The sequence below is a fragment of the Leptosomus discolor genome, chromosome 5 (assembly GCF_034619465.1).
Source record: "Leptosomus discolor isolate bLepDis1 chromosome 5, bLepDis1.hap2, whole genome shotgun sequence".
Classification (NCBI taxonomy): Eukaryota; Metazoa; Chordata; class Aves; order Leptosomiformes; family Leptosomidae; genus Leptosomus; species Leptosomus discolor.
In genome coordinates this window covers 38,093,619-38,120,370 of record NC_141395.1, presented here as the reverse complement: position 1 = coordinate 38,120,370, position 26,752 = coordinate 38,093,619, and the positions used below count along the sequence as shown (strand labels likewise).

General features: G+C 41.9%; 1 protein-coding gene across 2 annotated transcripts; it reads left to right on the top strand.

Annotated features, from left to right (window-relative positions):
- Positions 1–9,853: 9,853 nt before the first annotated feature.
- Positions 9,854–26,752, top strand: ACADL (acyl-CoA dehydrogenase long chain). 2 transcript variants are annotated; one of them, XM_086465378.1, is made up of 11 exons: positions 9,854–9,927; positions 12,049–12,210; positions 14,305–14,442; positions 14,890–15,054; positions 16,001–16,067; positions 17,371–17,535; positions 18,214–18,315; positions 19,572–19,685; positions 21,918–22,045; positions 24,138–24,224; positions 26,064–26,752. In XM_086465378.1, the coding sequence occupies exons 1-11, from the start codon at positions 9,854–9,856 to the stop codon at positions 26,155–26,157; spliced, it is 1,296 nt and encodes a 431-aa protein (XP_086321504.1). In that variant the 3' UTR covers positions 26,158–26,752. The 2 variants fall into 2 exon arrangements, with proteins under 2 accessions (XP_086321504.1, XP_086321505.1); XM_086465379.1 differs by lacking the exon at positions 19,572–19,685.

Here is a 26,752-nt window from a genome sequence, read left to right as displayed (position 1 = left end):
CAAACTTGGCTGTTCGCATCACTAAGCCCTCTCAGTCTTCATATCCATCTTCTCTACTGAGGTATTAAAAAGCCACAGCATGTACAACACTCCTGTCTGAACAAACTCCACAAATGTAACTCTCCCAGTGATGTAAACTTGCTTCCACACCACAATATTTTCCTTTTTCACATAGCATCCCTCCAATGGTATTTCTAACCATTATTACAAGAATGATTGTTCCACTTCAGCAGGTTTTCAAACAAAACTCAGGCCTTAAACATGATATGTTCAAACAGACTTCTTCCATGTACTACCTTTCTGACCATGCAGTGCTGCTGCAACTTTAAGTCTACTCCCTTCTTATGCCAGGAAGGCTGACTTTTATGGGGATATAAGGGAAGTACTCAAATGTGTAATGAAGAAAAGATACTTCCTTAGTAACCTACTATTTCTCATTTACTTTATAACGAAAAATGCAATATTTTCTCATTTACTTACAAAATGAAGTCTGAAACGTTGCTGAAAAAATTTCACTCTGACATCTGCCTTCTAGATTAATTGGCACAGTACATGTCAGACCACAGTTTATTAGAACATTAAACTGAACTTTCCATTACCAAAATCTATGGTTTGGGAGGACTGTATAGATTAGTTCACAAACATTTCATTTCTCCACCAGTGTAGCAATAATGGGTAGCAGCACTCCTAAATCAAACTGTTTGTGGTAAAAGAAAGGCCCTTGCCAATCCTCTGGAAAGGCCTTGCACTAAGAAATGAATGAGGGAGACTGATAAAAATCAATAAAAATGCATGTGCATATTTCCTCAACAGCGTGAAAAGTATTTCAAGAGGGATTGTTCACACTGGTTAAAAGCAACAACAATGATAATTGCTATTTGCCATTATACTTTTAAACAGACAAATTCATTTTTACTGTGCCTCTGTAATTTACATACATTGTTTATTTCCTTAAGGGTGTACAGTCTTCTGCTGGATGAAAGGCATTTAGGCATGGAGAAATGTCACAGGGTGAACTGCAGCCAGTGGCATGGCTCCAAGGGAATTCAGCTCCTGCCCAACCTCACAAACATCCACTGAAGCTCACTCGTCCTCTTCATGGTCTCATGAGTGAAACTGGGCAATGAGGAGCATGTTAAGAGAAGGACTAGAGCAGGTGGACAGCACAAAGTCTGAGAAAGCCAATGACAAAAGCAGCACCTCACAGTGGCTCCTCAGTAATGTTCTTTACAGCCATCGGAAGCATTTCTTTTCGGTGCACTGTTCTCCGGGCTGACCTTTTCCTTTCTCACCTCCCTGTTGTATGCTAGGCAGCAAAAGGGATGGACTGCTGTGCCTCTGGTCTACATCAGCGCTCATCGGTTTGAACAATTTCCAACCTTTTTTGAGCACACCTAGCGCAACAGTGCTACATAGTACAAGTCACATCAATTTTCCATGAAGGCAGATACTTAAGAGAATCAGAAGTGAGGAGAAACACGTAACGCTGCTTCTACTTCACAAAGTCTGGCCGCACTTGAGGTTGTTTTTCTAGGGCTCTGCTACAAGGACCAAGAGATCACAAGTGAGCCCCAGGCATCACATGGAATAAGAAGAGTAAATCTCGCTTTCATAGTTGCCATGAAATTTGTGAAGCAGGCTTAGAAGTGGAAAGGTGAAGAAACAAATCACCCATAACTTGTTACATTTTGGGAAAAACAAGTCTCATGTATTTAAACAAATCACATTTGACGGGTTTTGAACTTGAAACTCGATTCACACTTTATGTAGATTTGTAGTTGGGAGCCAGAGAATGATTGTGCTGCAGGGAGTGATAAGACAGATTAAAAAAAAAAAGTTCCTTTTCAGAATAAAAGTATTATTTAATCCAAAGCTCTTCCTGGAACTGGCACAGTTGTGTGAGCTTCTGTTTAAAAATCTCCACAGCATAGCCACGCTTAACTTTTCACAGCAGGATGTAAAGAAAGAGAAAATACTGAAGAAACCCCGCAGTCAGGTATAGCTCATAGGAAGGTCAGTACAGCACAGAGTTCACAACCTCAAAAGTTAAACTCTGTTATCACTAAAACTCCTATCAGATGTCTCCATTTCACATCCTCTGCACACACTTCAAAGAAGCATGACAGTGATTGTCTCTGCCCACAGCTACAGTGGATGGTGGTATTTAGTTTCCTACAACCTAGCTAATTAGCTAGTCATAACAACACACCACAACCCTCATTCACCCTGCAGTAAGTTAGCATGTCTGGGGACACCACATGGTATTAAATGCTTGGAGAAAGGCTACAGGGCGCCTGTGGGTCAGTTTTAAAGCCTTACAAGAAATTATGACAGAATAAGGCCTTAAAATAGCTACTACAAACAGAAATTGCCATCCACCCCATCATTCAAGTGCAGAATAGTGTGGAGATCCATTTCCCAAAATAAGCAAACGAAGTTTCTAGACTGTTTTCCAGAGTTCCTGGTACTCAGGACTCATAAAACATTTCTTTTCTTTGAAGAGAAACTTCTCTTGCCAGGCTCTCAGCCCCTATTAACTAAACTCTTTTCCAGGGCTCAAGCAAACATATGCTCTGCTGAATCCCAAAATCCCCAGCAAAGGTAAGAGAAAGCTACACCTCCTTCCAGACAAAAGGGATTCATTGTTCCCCACGGTCTTGTTACAGAAGCATATCTTAAATATCCATGTCTTAAACTGAGTGTCATTCAATGAACAACATGAATGCTGTTTATGCTAACATGCCATGTACACCTGCTATCCCGCGGAAATCGAGGATGGGCATTTTATGCTCACTCCTTAGGCTATTACACTCCTCAGCTCTATCAGTTCGGAACCCCCAAACCAAAAGTTTTCTCTTTTAATCTTTCCAAGTATCAGCTCGCCAGACTGTTTGCTCAGGAAGGCATTTTCTTTGGCTCTTCTTGAAACAAAAACCGATCCATTTTTTACTCCATGCTACACTTAACACTACCATTTTCCAAGTTGTTCTCCTCCACGCAAATGACAGTGCTTATTAAATGCCTCATTAGTTTAAAAAGTGGTTTCAGTTCAGAGTTTCTCATCTGTAACATTCCTGTATAGTTGAAAAACTAAGTTTGTTTTTGGAAAACAACAAATTAAACACTTCTACCTTTGTTTAATTTCAAGCTTTCATCTGGTCTCTTCCTTAGTCATTCAGGAATGTATCTGATCTTCTGAGCAAGAGCTGATATTATTACTGTATCTCTTGCATATTCCTGGTGGAATAAAAACCAGCAATTAGTTGAATCCATATAGGCCACGCCACACATAGCAAGAACGCATTTCCAGAAAAGCAGGACTTACCTACCTTCTTGGCAAGTTTGCTAAGGTTGTGAAACAAGCCATGCAAGGGAGACAGGCCAGCATCTACACAAGCTCAGAGTACAGCCCTATAATCATAAGACAGCCTTGCTAATTACCACAGTGATAATGCAATCATCCCAGCATACCTTTCTCTATCCTCTGAGCTCAAGACCTACACTTGTGCAAGGGTGGTGCTCAGTGATTCCAAGTTCTTGAAAGCAGCAAAGCATCTGTTGAAGAAATCCCTTTTTCCCCAGTGCAGATAAAACCCACTACATTAATTTGCTCAGTTTAGTAGTAGCTTCCATCACACCATTTCTGCCAAATTTGGTGCTACTCTCTTACATACAGACCAATTCTCTCCCAGCTCCTTGCTAAACTGAGGTTAAGAAAATGTACTTTTCTATTTGCCTGGACTAATAGGTACAGCCATGGATGATCAACAGCTCCTGGTCTCTGTGTCTAACACAATTAGCACAAAGCATGGTAACGAGTTCATACCACAAGCTGAAACTAAGACCTCTCAAGCTCCTTTCACAGTACCAACTCTGATCTGGTGATCATGTTTTTTGTCAGTGGCTGAGTTAGGCTGAATTTCAGCTGAAGACCTGCGGAGGAAATGCTGAGTAGCTCGTTAGAGGTACTGCATCCAAAACTCCAGTGACTGTTAATTGAGATGATACATATATATTCTGCACATTAAAAAAAACTATGTTAGAAGAGCAGAAAAGCCACATAATTTAGGATTAGGAAACCCTAGTATCAAAGTTACTTGGCACTTACAATGAAAAAGTAGTTCATGAGGGCTGATCTCAGTGTTATCCTTATCATTTGAGCTCTATTAAACCAGCCGAACGGAACAGCATTCTCCCAAACAGCAAATAACAAACATGAAGTCTGAAACTTCATTGATATTGCTTGAATAGAGACACTTTAAAATACTATTGGAAGTGCTTACTGCCGCTGCACAGGATGCCACTCATTTTGATTCTAATATAACAAAAAGTACAGAAGTATGATTACACATACAGGGAGTAGCCCTGTTCTAGGAGATGATGCCATATTTGCACAGCCCTGTTTCACACAATACTTTCAAACTTCATCAATAACCTTAAGTATATTAATGCCTGCTGTGTTCAGCGAACACCTTTATGTGCCTTTTATATTCACACCCACTGCTCTGATCTGTGTTACTTGAAAATTAAGTGCATCTTTAATGGTCTGCAGCTGACTTCTGTAGGGCAACAGCTCTGAGTGAGAGAAAGTTTGCTGAAATTTTGAATTCTTCATAGCCATCTTTGAGAACTTTTATCCTGCATCACATTCTAAAGCGAATGCACACTGATGAACACCTGACTAGCTGAAGTTTCCTTCTTTGGTAACAGACTTAAGAAAGTCTCCCTACAGAGGAAACCATGACTTCATTCTGTAACTTCCATTTTCACTGGGAGTGCTCCCTGAAATAATTGCTCTTCTTGAGCTTTGGTAGAAGTGATTTTGAAGTAATTTACTGAGCAACTCGTACAGTCCTCCTCCAAATCAGTACCATCACATGCTGAAACCTGCTGACAGCTATCCAACTAACAGACAAAGACATGCCGGCACAGACTTCAGGCCAGCATCCTAGACTGTCAAGCGTTTTTAAACACAAAGTTTCATGTTAAAAGACGTGGGGAAAACAAAATCTTGTCCCATGGTGAGAGATCACCTATCACCATCATCTTCAGGCCTGACAGGTCACATTCTCAGCTCATGAGGCTTGCACACTTGACTCCCACGTCCTTCTCCCTGCTGATACCCAGCAGCTGGACCTCACATGCAGGTCTTGGAGGGCTGTGGCATCTCTCTGGTGCTCCAAGGCACAGGCTGAAGGAGGTGACTCTCCTAGCAGCAGTGTGCCTGTATGCTACATGTGTTCATACAGCAAGAGCACGATTGTGGTGGTCTGCCAGGATGGAGGAACAGGAGCTGGTTACCAGGGGCCCTTGCCCTGAGAAGGCCCACTTGAAGGCATGCGCATCAGCTGCAGCCCCTCTCTGTCACATCATCTTGCACCCACATGACTAACACTGTGTGACCCCATGCAAAGGTACACTAAGGAGAGTCACATATCAAGGGAGAAGTAAGCTGAGAGCTCTGCATCTTATTCTAGCTTGCGCTGCACTATAATGCCAACATAAAAAAGCTGGATGAAGAACATGCAGGTCCCCTGATGGGCAGACGTGCTAAATCGGCACCTGGGTTCCTCTTGAAAGATGGCAACACATAAGCTTTAAATAACCTACTCAGAAACCAAACCTCTTGGCTATTCTTATCAGACACGAATAGTTGGACACACTCTTTGCCACACAGACTGAAAGTCTAAAAAGGGAATAAAGTGCTTTGTGAGAGGGGTCAGTGCTGTCCCTTGCTGTGATTTCAAAACTTCTGGTCAGATCCTGCAGCTTGGTTTTACAGACAGTGTCACCATCACACGTAGCAAGACAGAGGAATACACGTAACCATAGCTCTCTTAACAGGAGTTGCTATAATCCAAATACATAGACAGCTACCTGGCAGCAATCACCTTCAGGGCTTGTACATGGTGTTTCCCCAGCTGTCAGAGGATCTCCTTCAAATGACTGATCAGCCAAGAATAACAAACCTATAAGCAGCTCTTCCACTTCAGATTTGTATCTTGGATATCAAAAATTATTTAAAAGTCAATACATGCCAATGGCACAGGAAAAGCTCTAAGAAAAAAATAGGACATTTGCATCCAAGGGCTGCATTAACTGGTAGTTTTCCACATTAAGTTATCTGTTATCAAAATCAAATCCAACACACCTAGCCCTGGAGGAGAACACTTCCACAGCAACAGATGCTGCTGCAGATGTAATAGGACTAATGATGTCCCAGCTCAGGAATACATGTGGAAAGTTGTAGGTGACTTATTTGACAGAAAAAATGCATGCAATGACTTTTGTTTGCTCAATTCTTTTAAAATTTCTTTTACTTGTAGTGGGAATGAAAGACAGCAAAGAATATCTCTTCTAAAAAAAAAAAAATTCCTTTTATATGGCTGTTCTGACCTGAATATGCTTGAACAGACTTCATGTCTGGAGAACAGGTACTCCTCACATGAACGGGAACATTAACAGCAACATTAAGTCTGACCAAAACCAAAACAAATTTAATTTCAACCTGTCTTACCCAGAGAGCTTCACTTAAACACTTTTTCTCCAGGTAACCTACAACTCCCTTATTTGCTAACTTTGTACCATGCAAGGCCACGTGCATTTTTTTTCAGCAAGATAATGCTTTAAATTACATTTACTGTAGTAAACACGTTAGACACTGTTCCCAAGAAAGCAGGCACTGAAGAGAATACAAGTCCTTTCCAGCTGTAGCAATGACCCATTAACACTGGAAATCATAAAAAAAGAGGATAAACAGGTGACTCAAGAGAGACTGTTCAGCCAAACCAATTTGTAACAAAGCTCAAAAGTTGTAGAGCCCTCAGGTCAGGGCAGTAAGACGCTGTCCGGAAGCCCACTGACTTAGTGTCTTTACATCATGCTGGCAACACTTCTAATACAAGAGGGGTGGATACTGCTAATGCTGGGTATAACTGAGGGATACAGTGTTTACCAGCTAAAAGTCTACCACTAACCATACAATATGAAAGCAGGAGAGCTACTAATTCGGGAGAGTTTATATTCAATAACATACAGCAAACCATATCCCTCTCCTGAGCCATCCGTACCAGAGGTCAGGAAGGACAGACAGGCCATTTACTGTTTTGGGAGATGACCATAACAAAGAGTAAGCACCAGTGTGAAGAGGGGGAACATCAGAACTAGATTCTCAGCCTGTGACTATGCCCACACAAGGAACGGAGGTGCAGGGACCAGACTGAGCTAGGAAGGGGTACACCACTGTCACTTAACCCTGGCTATGCTGTGTCTCTGTAAAGTCCCATTAGGCTTAGTGTAAGAAAAGCATAATCCCAAGCTGGAAACAGTATCTAAGAGGAGGCCAATAACACATTTGCACTCTCTGCCCTGCTGCAGTATCTATTTCTACTCTGTTTTCTGCAAGCACATGCAAAAAAAACCCCCCAGAAACCCTTTGCTCTCAATGTACAATTTTTTACAACCACCCTTCTTCCCAAAAAAACCTTGTATGAAAAATGTCAATCTGTTTGCTGCTGTCTGTCTGAGGCATTTCCTGATCCCAAGAACTGGTATTTGAAACCTGGACAAAGTTTGCTTTTCTGTGGCTTAGGGTAGGATCTACCATCTCTCAACTCCCTTATCACTTTACCCTGTGCGTGGGTGATGGGATATGTCCTGCCAGATCTTCTTGTTGCAACAAAGCCGCCAAGACTGTAAAGTGGGTGATCAGGGCATCCCCAGGAATGTGAATCTCCCTGTCAGCCTCCTGCCCGCTAACAAACCTGAGACCAAGGTGCTGGGCTCAACCTGGAGCCTACACCAGCCCAAGGAGGGCACTCCCTAGGAAGCTCTACCTGACAGGACCTCGTAGGCATGCCCAAATCTTACCTCTCAGCACCCAGATTCAGTAATTCCCACCAAATTCTGTTTTACTTCTTTCCTCTCAACTGCCTCTGCATGGTTCCTTCCTGCCTACTCTGTATGAGATCAGACTCCAAAATGAAAAAATAGAACAAGTTTTCAGGCTGCAACTGGCTTTGTAACACAGGTGCTTATGGCTGTAAGTACAGACAGACAACAGCTCTCTGCATTGCCAGTATGTCACACTGAAAACACACACCTTTCGAGAGGCAAGGCTCCGTTCAGGCAGGCCCGTCTACAGGAATAACTATTCCTGTAGTGCCATCTTCTGGCTTAGGGTGTAGGAACGCTATAGCTGAAAATGGGACTGATGAAAAGAAAGGTATTTTTTTTAATCTGTTAAAAACCAACAGGTTTAGACTATGGCTCAACATACGCAAATTCTTTCAACAGATTATGTGCAATTCACCTTCTAGTAAATTATTAGTTTGAAAATTACAAGATTTTGAAAAATATATTCTGGGACAATCTTCTTTGCGTTTTGAGACATTATGATCTTGCTTTTCAGCTTTTGTTCTATTTCTTAACAAACATCATGGCTCAAAACTTAGTTTCTGCTGACAATTTTTGTGCCATCTCATGATTTTGTGCCTGCAGATCCCAAATACCATGTATGGAGTGACAAAAGCATATAAAATCCCATTGATGTGGATTGTATATAATTTTAACCCAATCCTCATTACAACGATGATCGGTAACATCTTTTTTCTACTCTGTATCTCAAGGTTTTGTTGGTACAAGAAGCAGACAGGAGCTCCTCTCTCAGTGAAGGATGCCCATTTACAGGTCAAAACTTTCCCAAACGGTTGACTCAGGAAAGTACTGTCCATCAGGGAGGGCTGTGCCCCACGCAGCTGTGCCCCACGCAGGAGGGCGACCACACAAGCCGAAGGGAGGACGAACTACGAGCAGACTGTTAAATCTCTATCCTTTCCCCCACCTTCAGTGGTATTCTCTTCCTGAAAGTAATACTGCCTCCATCCTTCGGAAAGCCCCTGTACATAATAGTCATAAACCACCTTCTTTAGGGAAGCAGACCTCAAAAAAATTTAAGAGTGTTAAAAGATTTTGGTGTGCGGGTTCCGCAAATTAGGACCCGCCCGCATCAGGAGGCCACGGGCTAGTTTTCTCCCGCCGAGCGGCCGCCACAGCCGGGGTCCGCCAAAGCAGCGAGCGCCCACTCTGCCGCCAAAATGGACTCTGAGGGTGCGCTGCCGGGTCTGGCAGTGCCTTTTCCCCTTCCGCACCGCCGAGAGCAGCCCTAAGGGGAGGAAGGAGCTCAGGTTCCCCTCCTCAGTCACTCGTCTGGGCTGGGGGGCGCCGGGCTGCCCAAACGCCGGCCTGCCGAACCGCAGAGGGGTGACAGCCCCATCCCCGAGGGGACTCCCCCGCTGCTGCCGCCGCCGCCGCCGCCGAGGAGAGAGGACGGAGCCACGGCTGGGAGCGGCTCACGCCCACCGCGATCGTACAAACTACCCCTGAATACATAAACCCCTTCGTGCTGGCGGCCACCTCACCCTCCTGGGGTGCGCCCGAATCGCCTTTGTTCCCGCTCCCCTCTATAACGTGGTTTCGAAACTACGTTATAAAAATAGTAACACTGATGTTTCATCATAATCCTATTATAAGACCAGATGTATTGGAAGGGATTTATAAACGTAGGAAGGCAGGCGCATGGATGACTACAGGGGTGCGTCTTGCAAAACAGGTTTTAGGCAGCAGCAATCCTTCCACTCGCCACACAGGGCGAGGAGAGATGCAACGCTGACAGCACCGAGAAGCTGCCACTAAACGACCCGGAAAGAAAACAATAATAAATTAATAATAACATGACCAACCTACATGCCTCACAATGCCGCGATAGGGCAAGTATCAGGCCGCCCCCCGCCCGCCGCGGCTTTTACCGGGGTGCTGTCCCGCCCCGCTCCGCCCTGTACGGCCGCGGCGCAAAATGGCGGCGCGGTTGTTCCGCTTGCGGGGGTTGTTGTGCTCCGCCGGCTCCCGGCCCTTCTCTGCCCAGGCCAGGTTAGCGGGGCATAGGGCTGGCGTTGGTGGGCATCGCCGGCCTGCGGAGGGTTGAGGTGTCGGTGGGGAGCCGGGTGTGCGTCGGGCGGGGCGGGGAGGGGAGGGGAATACCCGGGTGCCTGTGTCTGTGGGCCGCGCCGTGAGGGTGGGCGTGCGCCCTGCGCTCCTGCGCCTAAGGGGAGGGTGTGTGTTTGTCCGTCTGTTTATGTGTTGATGGGATTGCACAGGCTGTATGTACACATATGTATACGTATCTATATGAACGTATGTATATGTGGTGGGTGTATGCACCTATGTATGTATTTGGAGGGATATGGATGTGTGCTATGTATATATGTGGTGGGAAGCTTGCGGGCACAGGCGGGTGAATATGCCCAGACGTGTGTGTATATGCGTTGTGCCTGTGCCCCCCACCGCAGAAGGCAGCTGTTGTCTGAGTGAGCGACTGGTGCCCCGCAGGTTTTAGAGCCGCCTGAGCTCCCTGGGTTATGGCGAGGGCCGGACTGGGAGGTCTGGGAGCCCGCCGAGTGCCCTGTGCCTGGCAGGTTTGGGAGCCCCCGCGCGTCACCGTGACGGCGCCGACCTTTGCTCCACTTTTCGTCGGCCTCGGGGTATGCAGAGTCCCGTGGTGGTAGCAGGTGATGGGCCGGGCGCGTCATTGCCCCGGCACCCCGGTCACCCGTGGCAGCCAGGTGCTTGGGCTCGGGGAAGGGGGTTTTCGGGGGGCAGAAACGCAGGAGGGTGCTCAGGCCTCCTCTGACCGACGAGTGGTGTCCCCTAGAGCTGTGGTTGGCGTGAAGGAGCAGTATGGCCCCTCGGTGTTCGCCATGAGCCACAATTAAACAGAGGAGTGGTCTTAAATAAAGCTCAATAACATCTTAAACAGCTTTAACAATAAAGTGGAGATTTTGGGAGAGCCACTGTGTGCCTAGCATGGGAAGCCTGTATTTGAGGGTACTAAATACTGAGCAAGCAAGTTATGGTAGCCCACTTCTTCCAAATGTAGGTAAATAGAGTCTGTGTTTCAGGGGTGTTTAATCCTTTGCACCAGGAAAAGTGTGAGTAACTTCATGTGGCAGTAAATAAAGACCTTTGTTTTGGTAATGGAGTAAGTAAGTGTAGGTTCAGCCCAGCTTTGTGGGACTACACAGAATTACTGTGCTGTGCTGGGGAACTGAAGAGAGGTGAACAAAACAGTTTGAGAAAGGAACAGCAAACACCTTTCCTTTTAGTGTAGTTCAGCTCTGTATTTATAATTTCTGATGTTTTGTGGCAATAAAAGCATGTCAAAGAACTCAATGCACAAATGCAAGTATTGAATTTTCATTTCAGCCTTAAAGTAGTATGTTGTCATTGACATTCTAAACCTCTAGAAAAGCTTTAAACCCTTCCTCGTTATTTTGTAATTATACATTCCTTGTGTGATTTCAACTACTGACATTTACCACTGTTCTGGTTTTTATTCTTTGTTAAAGAAGCATTTTCTTTTTACATAGGTTTTTATCAGAGTTTTGGGACGATTAGCCTTCCTGTACAACGAAAATACTGAAAGTTAGAAGGAATTAATATTATTTTTAAGGTTAGAACTATGCAGATGTATGTGATAATGCAGGTAATACAGCCCTCAGAGCATGCAAATCCAAGTTGTACGTGCTTTTGAGTGTGTGATTTTTCAGTGTCGTGGATTTGCAATTTTGGGACTTTTGGGGGTGCGTACAGAATGAACAAAACCCACAAAAACTTCGCTTCTTCAGGGAGTTACCCCCTCAGTTTAAATTGAGCTGAATTGCATTTTGAATGTTGTGTCCCAGGGAAAGGAGGCAGTGGTGATTTTTAACATCTCTAATGAACAGAAACTTTATCCTCTTACCTATGTATGTATTATTATTGGTTTTAATTTATTTGAGGTATTGAGGACAAACCAGTCTTGCTTTACCTCCTTTCACAGCCCAGTGAATTACGGTATATGTTAGGTCTTATCGTGGGTATCCTTTGGACCTAACAGTGTGCTAGACTTGGGATGTGAATGATGTTTAACACAGGTGTTTCCTTTCTTTTAAAAGGGTTATGTAAATGAGGATGCCTGTGTCCTAACAGATGCTTTCACTTGTCTTTTTTTAGTCCTCTGCAAACTGAACAGCATGGCACAAAGCGCCCAGAACCATCTTCTGCTAAAAGTTTAATTGATATAGGTACTCGGAGGATCTTCTCATCAGATCATGATATCTTCAGGGAGAGTGCCAGGAAGTTCTTTCAGGAAGAAGTGCTGCCTTTTCATGCAGAGTAAGATACCTCTTAAACATTCTGGTTTGCTAAATAATACACATTTTTTTCCCCCAGACTCTGACACCGATGTCGTGGGGGGAGTTAGGGAGGCAGTTCAGTTCCCACACTTGTACTGCTGTCATCCAAAAAAGCATTGACATTGTGTCTAGGTTACATTGCAGTAGACTTTGTAAATACAGTACACGTAGGATGGTAAGATGGATTATGTATTACCAAGAAACTTGCACAAAGTATCTTTGTTTAATTTCTGTGGTTTTTGCTTCTGTGGAAGTATGTGTGGTCTTCTGCACAGAGTAGAAGTGTCATACTTCCATTGAACTAGAACTGGAGGGTGTTTTTTTGCCCTTATTTTAGCTATATCAAATCATGTTATAGTTGGGGAAAGAAAATAAATTAACTCAGAACATGTTTTTGAGCAGAAAGTGTTAAGTTGCAGTAGTGTATTATGCAATTTTTACTTTGCTTTAAAAACATTCCTGCAAAAACACTGGGGTAGTGAAGGGCTTATTGTTAAATCACACTGCTAGACAAATTTTCTGATGCGGCTCACAGTGTGTGTTGAGATGGTACAGTTGAGTGGGTGGGTGTTGTGGCTCTGGGGCAGAAATGAACAGCAGGAGGCAATGGAAATAGCTTACATCAGGGTTGTTGCCAACTTTTTTTTAATTCTCAAACCGTGGCTTCAAAGTACTATGTTTTTCCACTGGACAATCATATTCTGTCCACAAAACCAGATGTTTTCCCTCGTTTTTTGTTAGATTGAATTGTAGTGCAGGTTGAGCAGAGGCAGTACCTGTTCACAAGGTTACTGAAGATCCTGTTTGCTAGCTTGCTGACACAACGATTTCCCAGAGAGACTGGAATGAGTTGGACTTACATTGTTGCATCACTTCAGTGACCTATGAACCATTCTGTTCTCGCACCTTTCAAGTAAACAAGGAGGCTTCAGGCGTGGTATATTAATCACCTGGGCTGACAAGAAGAGACAAATGTGGCATCAGTGAATGCAGTTGTGAATTATTGTGAGCAGAAGCTTTGATGATGGGTGATGTAGAGGCAGGAATGGCCCTGAAAGTGGGGTGGGGAAAGCAAAGATGGTCATGAGAGATTTGTTTAAGATTTCCAGTGTAGGAGCAAAAGCTCTGGGAATGAACTTCAATATGTAGGGTAAGATACTTGATTAACTGTGGGTAAAGTGCTGTGGTATAGCTCTGCTGCATACACATGTGTCAGAGGACTGTCTCTGATATAATCTGTCTACCATAGAATTTTAAAATTGTGGTTACAAAAACAGAGATTAAAAAAAAAAACCTGGACCATTAATGGCCATACAACTTTCTATTGAGTTGGTAAACTCCATAAAGAGGAACTGTTTTTCCAAGAGTAAGTGATTCCTGTGATGTTACAGTTTGCAAACTGTCAGCAGATAAGCCTCAGCTATCTATTTCCGAACTTGAAACCACTTTAAAGCAGTAATTTTCCAAGATACAGCGATGACTTGTAGTAAATGCGCGGGGACCGATTTTTTTATAAAAAAGTTACTAATACGTTAACACTTGGTTCTTATAAAGCAGTTCTCATTGGTAGAGTTGAAATCTTTCACAAAAGATAGTGACGCATTATACCCATTTTGTACGTGGGGAAAATGGAATGTCAGGAAGATGAAGACCTGCTTGTAATTATCCAAATGGTTGTGGCTAAAATGCCTAAATCTGGATCTGTTACTCAGACCACTAGGCAGCACTGCCTTATTCCAAAAGGCTTAAAGAGATGTCAGGTTGTGTGTTGGAAGCAGGAGTTCAAACTTAGACAGTTGGTGCCCCTGCAATACCAGTAGCCTCTGTGGACTTGAAGAATAGAAAACCTATTATTAAGCCACCAGTTCTTAGCTGGGAAATAGTTGTCAGTGTACCCTACACACTGTGTCTTGGGGAAACTGAAAATCTCTTCCTATGCAGTGAAACCTGGCTGCCAGGTGTTCTAGTGTGAAGCGGCTGCCAGGTGTTCTAGTGTGAAGCAGCAGCCATGACAAATAATCAGTAGCACATGGGGGATTTAATGTGTGACTCCATTCTTGTGTTCATGTTGCAGATGGGAGAAGGATGGCCAGGTGAGCAGGGAGCTCTGGGAAAAGGCTGGACAGCAGGGTTTGCTGGGTGTTGCTATTGCTGAAAAACATGGAGGCATCGGAGCGGACATTCTATCTTCAGCTGTTGTCTGGGAGGAGCAGTAAGTACTAGATGCTTCAGGAAGAATTTCATTGATGTTGTCAAGAGACTGTATGTCTTTCCGTTAAGATGTCCTTGTTGTGGAATATGTTTGGTTACACAAAATGGTGCTACCTTTCTCATGGAAACAGTAGTTTAGACGTACGCAAATCCCTTCTGTTTTAAGCACTCCAGATGATCATTTAAGTAACAAATGTCATCGTGCTCCACAGTTAGGACTTTGTGGCTGGGGGAAGCATTTTAGTTAGTCTGGTGGGTTATGCGCTCATTTGGCTGTGAAAGTACATTCTATAACTACAAATGCCCCAAGCTCAGATTATGTCTGAGACTTCGTGTAGGGGGCCTTTTTTCATTGTGGGGTCTATTGTAACTGTGTAAAGTTCGGTGTTTAAATCTTTGTAGTACTTCTGTTTGAACTTTTTTCTTTTTTTCCTCCCCTCTCCCTAAGGATGTATGTTAACTGCACAGGCCCAGGATTCAGCCTTCATTCCGATATAGTCATGCCCTACATTGCGAACTATGGCTCTGAAGAACAGATTAAACGCTTTATCCCTGAAATGATTGCAGGCAAGTGTATTGGAGCTATTGCCATGACAGAACCAGGAGCTGGCAGGTAAGCTAAATGTTAAAACAGTGATCTTAACATTATGTGCTGTCTACTGATTTCTTAGTGAAAAAATTCCTGACTTCTCTGGTTATGTGGTTATCTTGGTGACTAGCCAGTATCCTCGATTAGGTAGTACCTCAACACCAACTGTTACTTACAGATTGCTTTATTACAGCTTTGTCACTTAGAGACACTTGCTCAGAATCCATTTCAGTATCGTCCCATTGTGGGCAAATAGGCTTTGTCATCTGCCTTTATAGTTCAAGTTTATAGTCACTAACTTGCTTGTCATGTGAATGTACTTTTAATATGAAATGTACTCAGGAGAAAATTACTTAGCTTGGTAAAGAGGGCTTACTAGGTTTTGTTGTGGAACGGAACACCTTATTTTCTTTCCTCTGAATCCTTTGAAGAGGAGAAATGTCCCTCTTGCCCATCATTATCGAAGGGCAGACAGCACATCTTTGGAGTAGACACAGCTGATTTGGCCAGTTTCTGAAACAGAGAGGGACAGGGGAAGAGCGAAACGCACTGTGTCATGCTTGTACAAATGGTAGATGTTGCCAGTGGCTTTTTACAGAGCCTCCTCGTCAGGGTTGAGCCTGCTTGGAGGGTGTGGTTTTGTCTGGCGCTTGTCACTTAAGGCATACTGGTGTAAGGGGATGATGACGTGTTGGTGTCAGTGCTTGTATTACACAACCTTCCACAAGCAGATAGATTAAAATGGGACCTCATGCTCTCGTACAATTGCACAGATTTATCATCCCTTTCCACAGCATGCTTGTGGCTTCTGTGTTACACTGTAAGCTATTTCACTGTCCTCATGTGCGTTTTCACTGAGCCCGTGCATGAACAGTATAAAATTGACCTTAGTTCATACTGGGTAGAAATCAAGATACAAATTGCAGCTTCTGGAATGGTTTCTTGAAGGACCTCTTGAATTTTGTTTTAGCGACTTGCAGGGAATACGAACATATGCAAAAAAGGATGGAAGTGACTGGATTCTTAATGGGAGTAAGGTAAGTGAACAGACACATATACTGCTCATAGGCTTTGGGGACTGAATGCTTTCAGACAGTGAAGGATGTACACCGCTGTTAGTGTCTCCCCCCAGTCCTGTCACTTTTGGGTTTTTTTTTGTGGTTTATATCATTTTCCTTTATTTGTTTTCCTGTAGGACTTAAGATATTTCTCTTGCTGGGAATTTACAGACCAATGTATGGAAGGGCTTAAGTAGGTTCTTTTTGTAGCTTTTAAATAACTGTATCAAAAGGCCTATTTTCCCTTAAACTGGGAAGAAAAGGTGTGGACATGGAAGGTCCTGCATAGTATAAGCAGGACCAGGGATGGCTTTTAGTACTGAGGTTGAACAACAAAATATACTACCACTGTGAAATCTTCTGTGGCCTGAGTAAAGACTTGTGTTGCTGCAGTGCAAGCTGTGGAATCTTTATTCAGGAGCCTGCTGATCGTGTTAGGAGGAAAAAAAAAAAACAATTGCATCAGATGCTCCATGTGTGTGTTGTCACGCTGTTGCAAAGCTGACAGCATTAACCTCTTCTGTCATTGCCATAATAAAAAAGTAAGAAGGCAGAAATAGCACTCAAATGGAAGTGTGGGTTCAACAGGGTGGTTGTTTGTTTGTTTTTTTTTTTTTTAAAGCTATGAAATATCTTAATCTTCTTTCTCCCCTGCCTTCTTTTGAACTCCTGCTGATAACATGGTACTGATAGAGACTTCTGGCCTTAGCAGAATTTCAAGTGGTGAGAATGTGTGCAAGCAAATATGTATGTAGAGGTGTTCAAAAGGATACTTGCTCATGCTGCACAGTTGAAGCCAAGCAGGACAGATAGCTCATTTCTTTGCCTGGAGTTAGGATGGATCACTTTGGCAGGTTCGTGAGTCATTCTACAGGATTATAGTAAGCAACTGTGACAAGAAATCATTGATAGTTTTGCCTGTTATACCTTGCTAATCTGATTTCTAGAAAAGAGAACCTCTGTATTCATTTAGTATTTGTATTTGATACCGTATTCCTCCTTTATCACGGGACAGACAAAAGAAACAGATCCGTGCATTCTTAAACTTCACACTTCTGACCCACACAATGCTTCTCAAACTAATTCCTGCTTTAATAGCCCTTGTTCCAAAGCACTCTAATTGAGAAAGCTTAAAGCTTAAAATTCTTCTGGCCACTTAAACCTTGCCTTTCAGTTCACCTGTGAAAGTGTCAATGCAATTTTTCTTTTCTGCTATTTGATCTCTTCTAATGTCTATTATCCACCTAGCTCAATGCTTTATTCTAAGTTGCATTTTTTACAGGTATTCATCACTAACGGTTGGATGAGTGACGTAGTGATCGTGGTTGCGGTGACAAACCGGGAAGCCCGATCTCCTGCTCATGGGATCAGCCTTTTTCTGGTGGAAAATGGAACAAAAGGTTTCATCAAAGGACGCAAGCTGAACAAAATTGGCCTGAAAGCTCAAGTGAGTTCATACAACCCCTAACACGTTAATAGACTTGGAGGAAGCCTAAAACCACTTAATGCTTGGCATTAGCTGAATAAATACAGAACGGAACTGCGGTGCTGTTCTAGTTCTTAGGCTTTAGAGCACAAACAATATACGTGCGAAGTATGTATGCTGAGTCTGCCTACGGACGTTTGAAGCACATGGTGTGCAAGGAGAGGCTGAGGAAGCTGGATTTGTTCACTGTGAAGAAGCCTGGAAGGACAGGATCTTATTGGTGTCTTTTAGCTACCTAATGGTTGGCTGTAGAGATGGTGGAGCCAGATTCTTCTTAGAGGAGTACAGTGAAAGGAAGAGTGGCGAGGGACAGAAGTGTGTTAAAGAAAATTCTAAATAGGTATTTAAAAAAGAAAAATTGCCATAAAAGTGATCAGATGGGGCCCAGAGAGGTTGTAGACCCTTTGTCTTTGGAGCATTGGAAAGCATAAGTGGATAAGGCCCTCAGCTGCTTTACTGGAGCTGCTTCGAGTAGGAGATAAACTAGATGGCCTCTGGAGGACCCTTCCAGCCTAAATGATTCTGTGATTTCAAGTTGTAGTATACAATAGTAAGAGAAAAAAAAAAAAAGGGTGAAAGAAGTGGAATGAAGAGATGAGAATGTTGGGGTATAAACTGTTGCATTTAAAATCCTCTTAGGACACAGCTGAGCTGTTTTTTGAAGATGTGCGGTTGCCAGCCAGTGCCTTGCTTGGAAAAGAGAACAAAGGCTTCTATTATCTGATGGCAGAGCTCCCTCAGGTAAGGGGAATGTGGGTGTTTGCTGTCTGTAGGGAGAATACAGACAATTTTTGGCATTGCAAGAATCTACCTTAGTGTTGAAGGTTGGCGGGGGGGGGGGGGGGGGGGGAGCCACCTTGGGCTCAGAATCAGGATGTCTGTAGGCAATGTTGTGTTGATGCTGTTGCTTTTTAACTGAAGTACACAGTTCCTGGTGCTGGAAGTGCAATTCTTTGGGCATTGATAAGAATGTTGATATCCCACCAGCTCAAAGCCACATCTCTTCATCAGCAACTGAGCTACTGAAGAACCCGAGGGTAGTGTATTGAAAAGAACATACTACAGTGTTTTTGTATACTTCCAGCATGGAACCACTTTGCTTGGTAAATTAAATATAGCTTGGAGGTCTCTGGTACATTTGGTATTCTCTTTAAAGAAACAAGTAAGCACTGCTGTTCTAGCTCTTCTGCTAGTAGAAGCATACTGAAGATATAAAGAACTCTTTCTTTGTTCATACAGCAAAGAAAAAAGAAGTTGTTTAGTTGCCAAAATACCTTGCTAGTGGAAATAACAGTTTTACAACTTAGTTTACAAAGTTTGGGAATTATCTGGGAGGACAAAGAGGCAATGTGGTTTTTCAAAACACGACTGTGCTTTGTCAAAACTATGACTTGTATTTGTCTCATCTGGTAGGGATCATGTTTATTTAATTTTATGCTGTGAGTAAATATGAAAACTGATCGAAGGAAATATTTTACTGGTTTAAAGAAATAAATGCACTTGTGAAGAGGTTCAGTGTGATGCATCAGATGACTTCAATGGTGCTGGAACTAATTGTTCTGTACTTAGTTTCTGTTTTTCAATGTGTTATGAGGAAGGAAAAAACCGGGCAGGTTTTTTGTAAGCTTTTTTTTTCCTAGAGGTGTGCTGTTGAAATTAAGTACAATTGTTGTTTACACTGAGTAGTGAAAACTAATAATTGAAACAGAATTCAAGGTGAATTTTTCGGTCAGTAAGAGTCCTGTGGTTGACTGTAGCTGTTTGAGTTGTTATGCTAGAACATTACCCTGGAAAAGACTTAAAAATGACCTTCAGGCAGCAAGGCATTTGTCCAATCATTAATTTCAGTAACACAGCGTGTCTGGTTTGGTGCTTTGTGTGACTTCTGTCCCCCTACCTTAGTGAACAACACTGGACATCTGTGCCCCTTTTATGCATCTGATAACGGAGAAATGTAGGACTAATTCAACTGGATTCCATAATTTGTGTTTCAAAAGGAAAGACTGCTGATTGCTGATATGGCCCTTGCAAGTTGTGAATTCATGTTTGAAGAAACAAGGAATTATGTGAAGCAAAGAAAAGCTTTTGGGAAGACAGTTGCACACTTGCAGGTGAGTTTGAACTGAGAGACTTGTATATAGATACCAGTGTTCATTTGCTTTACATCGGTGTATGTGAAATAGTGAGCGAATGAGAATCACTGGGCTGTTTTCAAAGGACTATTTGCACAGTTTTCGCTGTTGGACTGTGGCGGCTGTTTGCCTATATGCCCTTCATTCATTTCTGAAAAACAAAAATAATAAAATAACCCAACACCACAAAAGCCTTAATGTATGTATTTTACGATGCAGTTAGATGCCTCCCAGCACTACTGCTTTTGGAAGTGAAATACGCAGGCAGAAACTATACTAGCTTTTTGCAGCTGATGAAGAAAAATTACCTTGTTGCTCTTCAGCTTGCGTTCTACTGTCAAAGGTCCTAATCACAGGGTCCATGATACCTGCCTGTAATTCTGTATCTGCCTGGAATCCTACAGACTGCAGAAGAGCTTGATGTGCATTGCACGAAAGTGAACTTTGTGGCTGTTACTGGTGGGGGCTCCCAGGCAGTGGCCTTGCTACCTGAATGCCTGCAGAGGTGTTTGTAGGCAGCTTTGTAGGTATTGCAGTGTGATTCCTCAGCTAGCTGCGTATTCACATGACTGCATGTAAAACTGTTGGGTCATTCCCTGTGAGCATACCTCACTCCTGACAGTGGTAGTTCATTGTTTTTGAGATGTTTATGCTGATGCTCTTTAGTTGCAGTTGTAAAACAGATGTTGCTTTCTGCAGTATTGTGATGTTAGTTTTCCTGAAAACCACATTAGCTGTCGGGGTTGAAGCAGAACAAGCTCCTGCATGTTTGGTTTATAGGATAGAAATGACTCATAATGGGTTAGAGGATGTTGGCCGCCTCTCTTTTTTTAATATATATACACTTTTGAAATAATTAAAAAAGGATAAATCCATTTCTAAATCTTCAGACTTCCTTTGTCAAAACCAAATCTTTAATTGTGAGTAGAAGCAGAATTGGGCCCTTTAGAGGCTGTAATGCTAGGTATCTTTCAGGAAATTATGATCTTTTTAAAGTTAACATTCAGAAATCCATAATTCCAGATGGAATTTAGGATATTCAGTGTGCAGCTTTAACACAAAAGAAATATATTTTACCTTTTTTTTTAATGTCGTTAAGGGATGCTTCCTAATTGTAGTTAGTTCACTGTGCAGAGACCTCCAAAATTTCCTTTTTTAGGCTAGCCCACTGCCAACCACCAGGTGGCCAGTAAACTTCATAAAGTATGTTACTTTTGCCAGAATAATCCGTTGTTGCATACCTTTTTCAGTTTCCTTTATGTTGCTGATGGCTAGAATGTGCATATAATCAAAAATCCTTTCTAATTAGAGCTCTACCTTGCCTAATTCATTTTGTAATGCCACAATGCAGTGTTTGAAATCAAAGCTTTCCTTGTAGTGGTAGACTGGTCCATTATATTTATTGCTGAGGGAAGTAAGAAGATTTATATATATATATACACGCACACACACACGTTTAGAACTGTGAGATTAGAAACTTTTGTTACTGGGTGGTGTTTTTATCTCCTCCCTACCAGTATTACAAGAAGATGGTTGAACGCTTGCCTGGTCTGGTTTTGCATTACCTTAGAGATGGATTTTTACCTCTTCTGTCTAGAAATTCTTTTCCAATGTGACAGAATCACAGAATGGCAGGGGTTGGAAGGGACTTCTGGAGATCATCTAGTCCAACCCCCCCTGCTAAAGCAGGTTCACCTAGACTTAGTGTTGAAAAACTTTCTGATATTTAGTCTAAAATTTCCTTTGGTTTTGCTTGTGTTTCTTTGCATATGACTTAAAATTTGAAGAATTGAATGCACCGAAGAAGCATTCAATAGATGATGCTATTAATTGGGGAAATTAGTGGCTCTACAGAGTGAAATGACATTCCCACACAAGAGGGAGTTGAGAGTGATAGACCACCCTGCACCTACAGATCTGTGTTCTTTAGAAATTTGGTTTGAGGCTCTTGGGGTTTTTCTCTTAAGGTCATGTTTTGAGTTGGTCTTGAGAAGTAAAGGGCAGTAGTTTTCTCTAATAAGAATGGTAAAGACATAATTATATGGAAAGTAAGCTGTCTTCTGGTGTACAGAGACAAAGTTGCTTGAAATGTTGATTTCTAACAGAAATCCTGTTAGAAAATGCTTCATTTTCTACTTAAAATACCACTTAAAAACTGTACTACTTCTGCTTTTTCTTTCCTCTGACACCTCTATCCACCTCCAAAATAAGACGGTACAGCACAAGTTGGCAGAGATGAAAACGCAGATTTGTGTGGGCCGAGCTTTTATGGACAACTGTTTGCAGCTGCATGCAGATAAACGTCTGGACTCTTCCACAGCGTCTATGGCAAAGTATTGGTATGTGGTTTAAGCAACTTGGAAGTGTTAGTTGCATGATCTTGCCGGGAGTCTAATGATAAAACACTGAACTGTTCAGATCTAATGAAAAGATAAAATTACTGTCTGGTTAATAATAACACTGTCAGCTTCTAATAGACACTACTGGCTTTAACTTTAGTCCTGTAGTCAACAAAAATCTTAGTTACATTGAAAACTGGTCTTGGTTAAACAGATCGATTTCAGAATAACAGCATGCTTTTAAAATAGGTCTCCATTAATAGCCAGATCAGGGCTTAGCTGCACCTTCAAGTGAAAGTGAGTACTTCATTGGTATTTAGACAAACACTTACATTTTACTGTAGCAAATTGTTGTTGGGTGGGTTTTGTGGTGGTTTTTTTTTTAATGGGGGATGTGTGTGTGTGTGTGTGTTGGGGTTTTTGTGGGGTTTTTTTTTTTTTGTTAAAAAGCACAGTTTTATTTGAAGCTATTATGATACTTTTAATTAATGTTACTTAGCAATAGCTGTTTGGCCCAGCCAGTTTTTGAAGCTATCTGATTTTGGGAAGAAATAATTGGCTACAGCTGTTACTGTAACTGAGACTAAACAGTGCTTTCTTTCATTGGCCAGAACTACTCCTCCCTCTCCCCATACTTGGTGGTGTTGTCTGTCAACTTGGGTTTAACCAGAGAAGGCTGGTTGAGCAGAAGCATCTGAGATAGTGGCACATGAATTTGTATCATTTTATCTTGCTTGTAAAGATGGGAGAAAAAAGCACATCAGAAATGAACAAATAATTTTATGGACAGGTTTACAGATTCTAGACTTTTAAAAATAAGTGTAGAGGAAATGAGCAGAGAGAATACTTATAAAGAAAGGAGGGATTTTCATTGAGTGCTGTTCCTGGCACTGATTACCTAGAAGTATCAGGTACATAAGCAGAGGCATTCAGTTTTGAGGAGGAGGAAACAACTAGTGCTAGCTCAGATATGTAGACTTACTTCCTCAACAGATTTCCCAAAGCAAGGCATTTGAAACTTCCCCCCCACCCTCCCAGCTGTTCAGCACTGCAATTTGTTGTGGCTTTCGCTTTTACCTAATGGACTCCCTTCCATAAAACTATCTTAGATGGTCTAGAAAATGCTTGAATGTAGAAGTGCTTTATTCCCTAATGTTTCAGGAGACTATCTCCAGTTAATTTTGTGTCAAACCTTTTATATAGTCAATGACTTGAGTTAGAGTTTGTGCATCTTTTTTTAATACCTGATGAAAGGTCTGTAGGTTTTATTTGGTGGTGACAGGTGATGTTATATGCCTAAAGTAACTTGAAAAATATGTTTAGGAGAGACAGTTGCAGTAACTTACTGCTGCAGACTTAAAGATGATGTAATGAACTGTAAGGATTTAACTGGATGAGGGGATGGTTTGGAGAAAAGGACTCTTCTATTCTATGAAAAGCAATTGACTTGAATCTTCATTTTCTTTACTTCTGTTGCCTCTGTGAAAGTTGCATGCTTAGAAGGGGGTGAGTGGGGGCTGGGGGTGTTCATGTCTCTTAATTTTAGCTTGAACTTCCAGTGCGGTTAAAATGCTATTTTGCAATCAGCAATTCTGTTTTAAGAATTACAGTATTTTTTAGAATTGAAAACTAAAACCTATTGAGGAAAATAAATTATCCCCAGGTGATGGAGGTGATGGTTCTACTCAAATTGATTTGGTGTCTTGCTAGTGGGACTTGAGGTGGGGGGAAGCCTGTGATGCTGTTAGTTTTTGACAAAGCTGAGGGATTTGGTAAGAAAAGAGACTGTATCAACCTGCTTTACAAAATAAATCTCTTGGCCTGTGAGAAAGGTAAACAAGCTTGTCTGTTTTGAACAAAAGCCCTTCCAAATCTTTACTACATGAAATTGAACAGTATTCATTTCTTGCTAATCATGAAGGAAGAAAAAAGTACCTCAGAATATGAAGTATTTTAATGGCCAGCATTTAAAGTCGGTTATATAGAGTAAAAAGTTTGGTTATATTTTTGTCTTGCTAACTTATCTGTATCTCTAGTAATGTTTCACAGCATGACATCCTTCTAAAAACAAATTTCTTCTTGGCCATTTAAGGTCTTCTGATCTCCAAAACAGCATAGCTACTCAGTGTGTGCAACTGCATGGAGGATGGGGGTACATGTGGGAGTATCCAATTGCAAAGTAAGTGTAAGATTTCAGACTTGAATGATGAAAGATTACGAGCAAAGTGAAATGAGGCACTTCCTTTACGTCTACTTGCTAGTTGTTTTCTGTTAGTACTGATTTACTGTTCATTTTATCATCGTGTTTATTGAAAGGCAATCTACTGTACAGATGTAGATGTCTGCAGGAAGGCTTTGTTTTGATTCTTCCAATAATTCATAAGCTGTTGAGCAATTATTATCTATTTTTCACAAAATAGAAGTTGCTTTTCTAGAAGAAAACCTAAATTGAAAAACCAGAGAAGCAATGTAAAAATAAAAACAAGGGGAGATAGTCTGTATATTTTATCTGAAATTAAATGTATATGTATGAAGGAAAGAAAACACGTTGGTCAGCCTAAATCTCATGTAATACCACAAAATAACAAATTGCCTGATCAAGAGCATCACTGGCTACATTCAGCTTTTTTACACTTTTTAAATGTAAAAGCTAAAGAGATTTGTATGTAGAAAGAAGAATTTGCCATTCCCAATTTTTTGCTTACTTTATTAATTTAGGGACGTTTATGGAGTTCTTGTATATATTTCGTTGTGTATTATCTGTGAAGATTTGTTTCCTTTTGTGTCCATACCATTTGCCACACTAAGAGGTTTTGGTGCTTTTTTATTAAAAAAAAAAAGGGGGGGTGTAATCTGATAGTGGAAATAGCAAAAACAGGACTGCTGTGCAGTTGTCATAAGCAGATAAACTAATTGTTTTAACTGAGTAGGTTTTGATTTTTTTTTTTAAATTCTAAATGCATTAAGAGTGTGAAATACTGCTTTAAAATAACTTTCCTGCATGTTTTTAGTGAGTGTAATTCGTGAGTGTTCTGCGCCCTCTCTTACTAAATAGGAAGGCCAGCAAACCCTGTTCAGGGTGTCCTCAAACCACGGCTTATCTGTGTGTGCGGTAGTTGTCCGTACAGGATTTTATTGTCCCTGTGGTTCAGCAACATGTGTGTGTTTCCAGAGAAGGCCGCATTGCTCCTGGGCTGCCCTCTGTATAGTGAAGCAGAATTAAGATGGAAAAGCACACTGTCATCGTTCTGTGTGCTGTCACCAGCTGTGCCTGCACTGGGGCCAGCTCCAGCATGAGGATGGAGATGGTTTGGCTGCATGCAGCCTTTCAGCTGCTGGACCAAAGGGAGCTGGAGCTGGTGTCAGTAGAAGGCTGTAGCCAGCTGATGTGAAACCAATTGGCACTTTCTCTTCCTCCCAAGGTGTTTGAGTCCCACCTCAAAGAAAGTAGGGACAGCACCGTTAGCAGTCTCTTGACAGGACCAGACAGGCGAGGGCATTGACCATGATAACTATCAGTTTGGCTCTGCAGGAGTTGTTTTTTCACAACAAGGAGGCACCTGGGTCTTGCAGTTCCTGCAGGCATGCTGTTCTGCAGGGGATGTGGTGGGTGAATGGGGGCTTTGGTGTCTGGAGCTGAGTTAATGCTCAGGTGATGTGAGGAAATGAGGGAACAAGACTTTGGGAGGGAAAAGTGATAGGAGCCTGGTTTTACAGAGCTTGATTTTTGTTTCATGAGACGGGATAGTGGAGACTTTACAATGTAAACAAAAAAACAGGGAAGAGATACTAACCAAAATGCCTAGTTGGGCACAGTACCTTGGAAAGGTGAAATATTTTAGGTAGCTGAAACCTCTTTGTAAATGTGAACCTCTTTAAAAAATGGGAATAGCATACTTTGAAGAGGGGGATCTTCAAAGATAAAGCTTGCTATCTTTTTCTCTTGATCATATGGCCATTCTGAGGAGTTGGGTTTACATCTTCCCTTGTTTTGTTGTTTTTTTTTTTTTCCCCTTAGAGCTTTTGTGGACGCCCGTGTGCAGCCAATCTATGGTGGTACCAACGAAATAATGAAGGAACTTATTGCTAGAGACATTGTCAGTGACAAGTAGGCAGATGCTTACTCCTTGGGAGAGTCTTCAGAATAGTTTTATATTAATATATGGCACAAATCGGTCATCAGAATGTAAGTAAAATAAATGTGATGTATTGTATTTCAAAGAAGTGACACTATTTAAAAAAATGTTAGTAACAACAGTGTGCTCATGTGCAGGATATGTAATATTTAATGAACTTTCAATTTAGGTATCTTTGGACAACCCAGAGTAATTCTGATAGTTCCAAAAAGTTCTGGTATCAAAAGGCAATGTTGTGTCTGGAACATTATGGATAGCTCAGTCTTTCAGACTCCATGCCATTTTATTGACTCCAACCCTCACTTTTCAGACTCAAATCTTTTCTCCGGAGAAGCCATGTTCTTAACAAATAAGCAAAAGTTAAATGTTAATATAACTCCTAATTTGTATTTCCCCTTTACAAGTAGAACTTGATGCTTCTGCTGCTGTTACTGTACACCTGCTTACTGGGCAGCAGCCACCTGCCCCAGGGGAGGGAGGGCACTACTGACCGCTGTGTTTACATGTCACCCAGAATGCCTTACTTTAATTACTTTGTACAAATAATTATAATAAAGCATTTCTATGCACT

Excerpts from the sequence above, each read along its gene's own strand:
- ACADL (XM_086465378.1), top strand. The coding sequence starts at position 9,854 with ATGGCGGCGCGGTTGTTCCGCTTGCGGGGGTTGTTGTGCTCCGCCGGC. Across the intron at positions 17,536-18,213 it reads AAATTGGCCTGAAAGCTCAA|GACACAGCTGAGCTGTTTTT; the intron begins GTGAGTTCATAC and ends AAATCCTCTTAG. Across the intron at positions 22,046-24,137 it reads GCGTCTATGGCAAAGTATTG|GTCTTCTGATCTCCAAAACA; the intron begins GTATGTGGTTTA and ends TGGCCATTTAAG.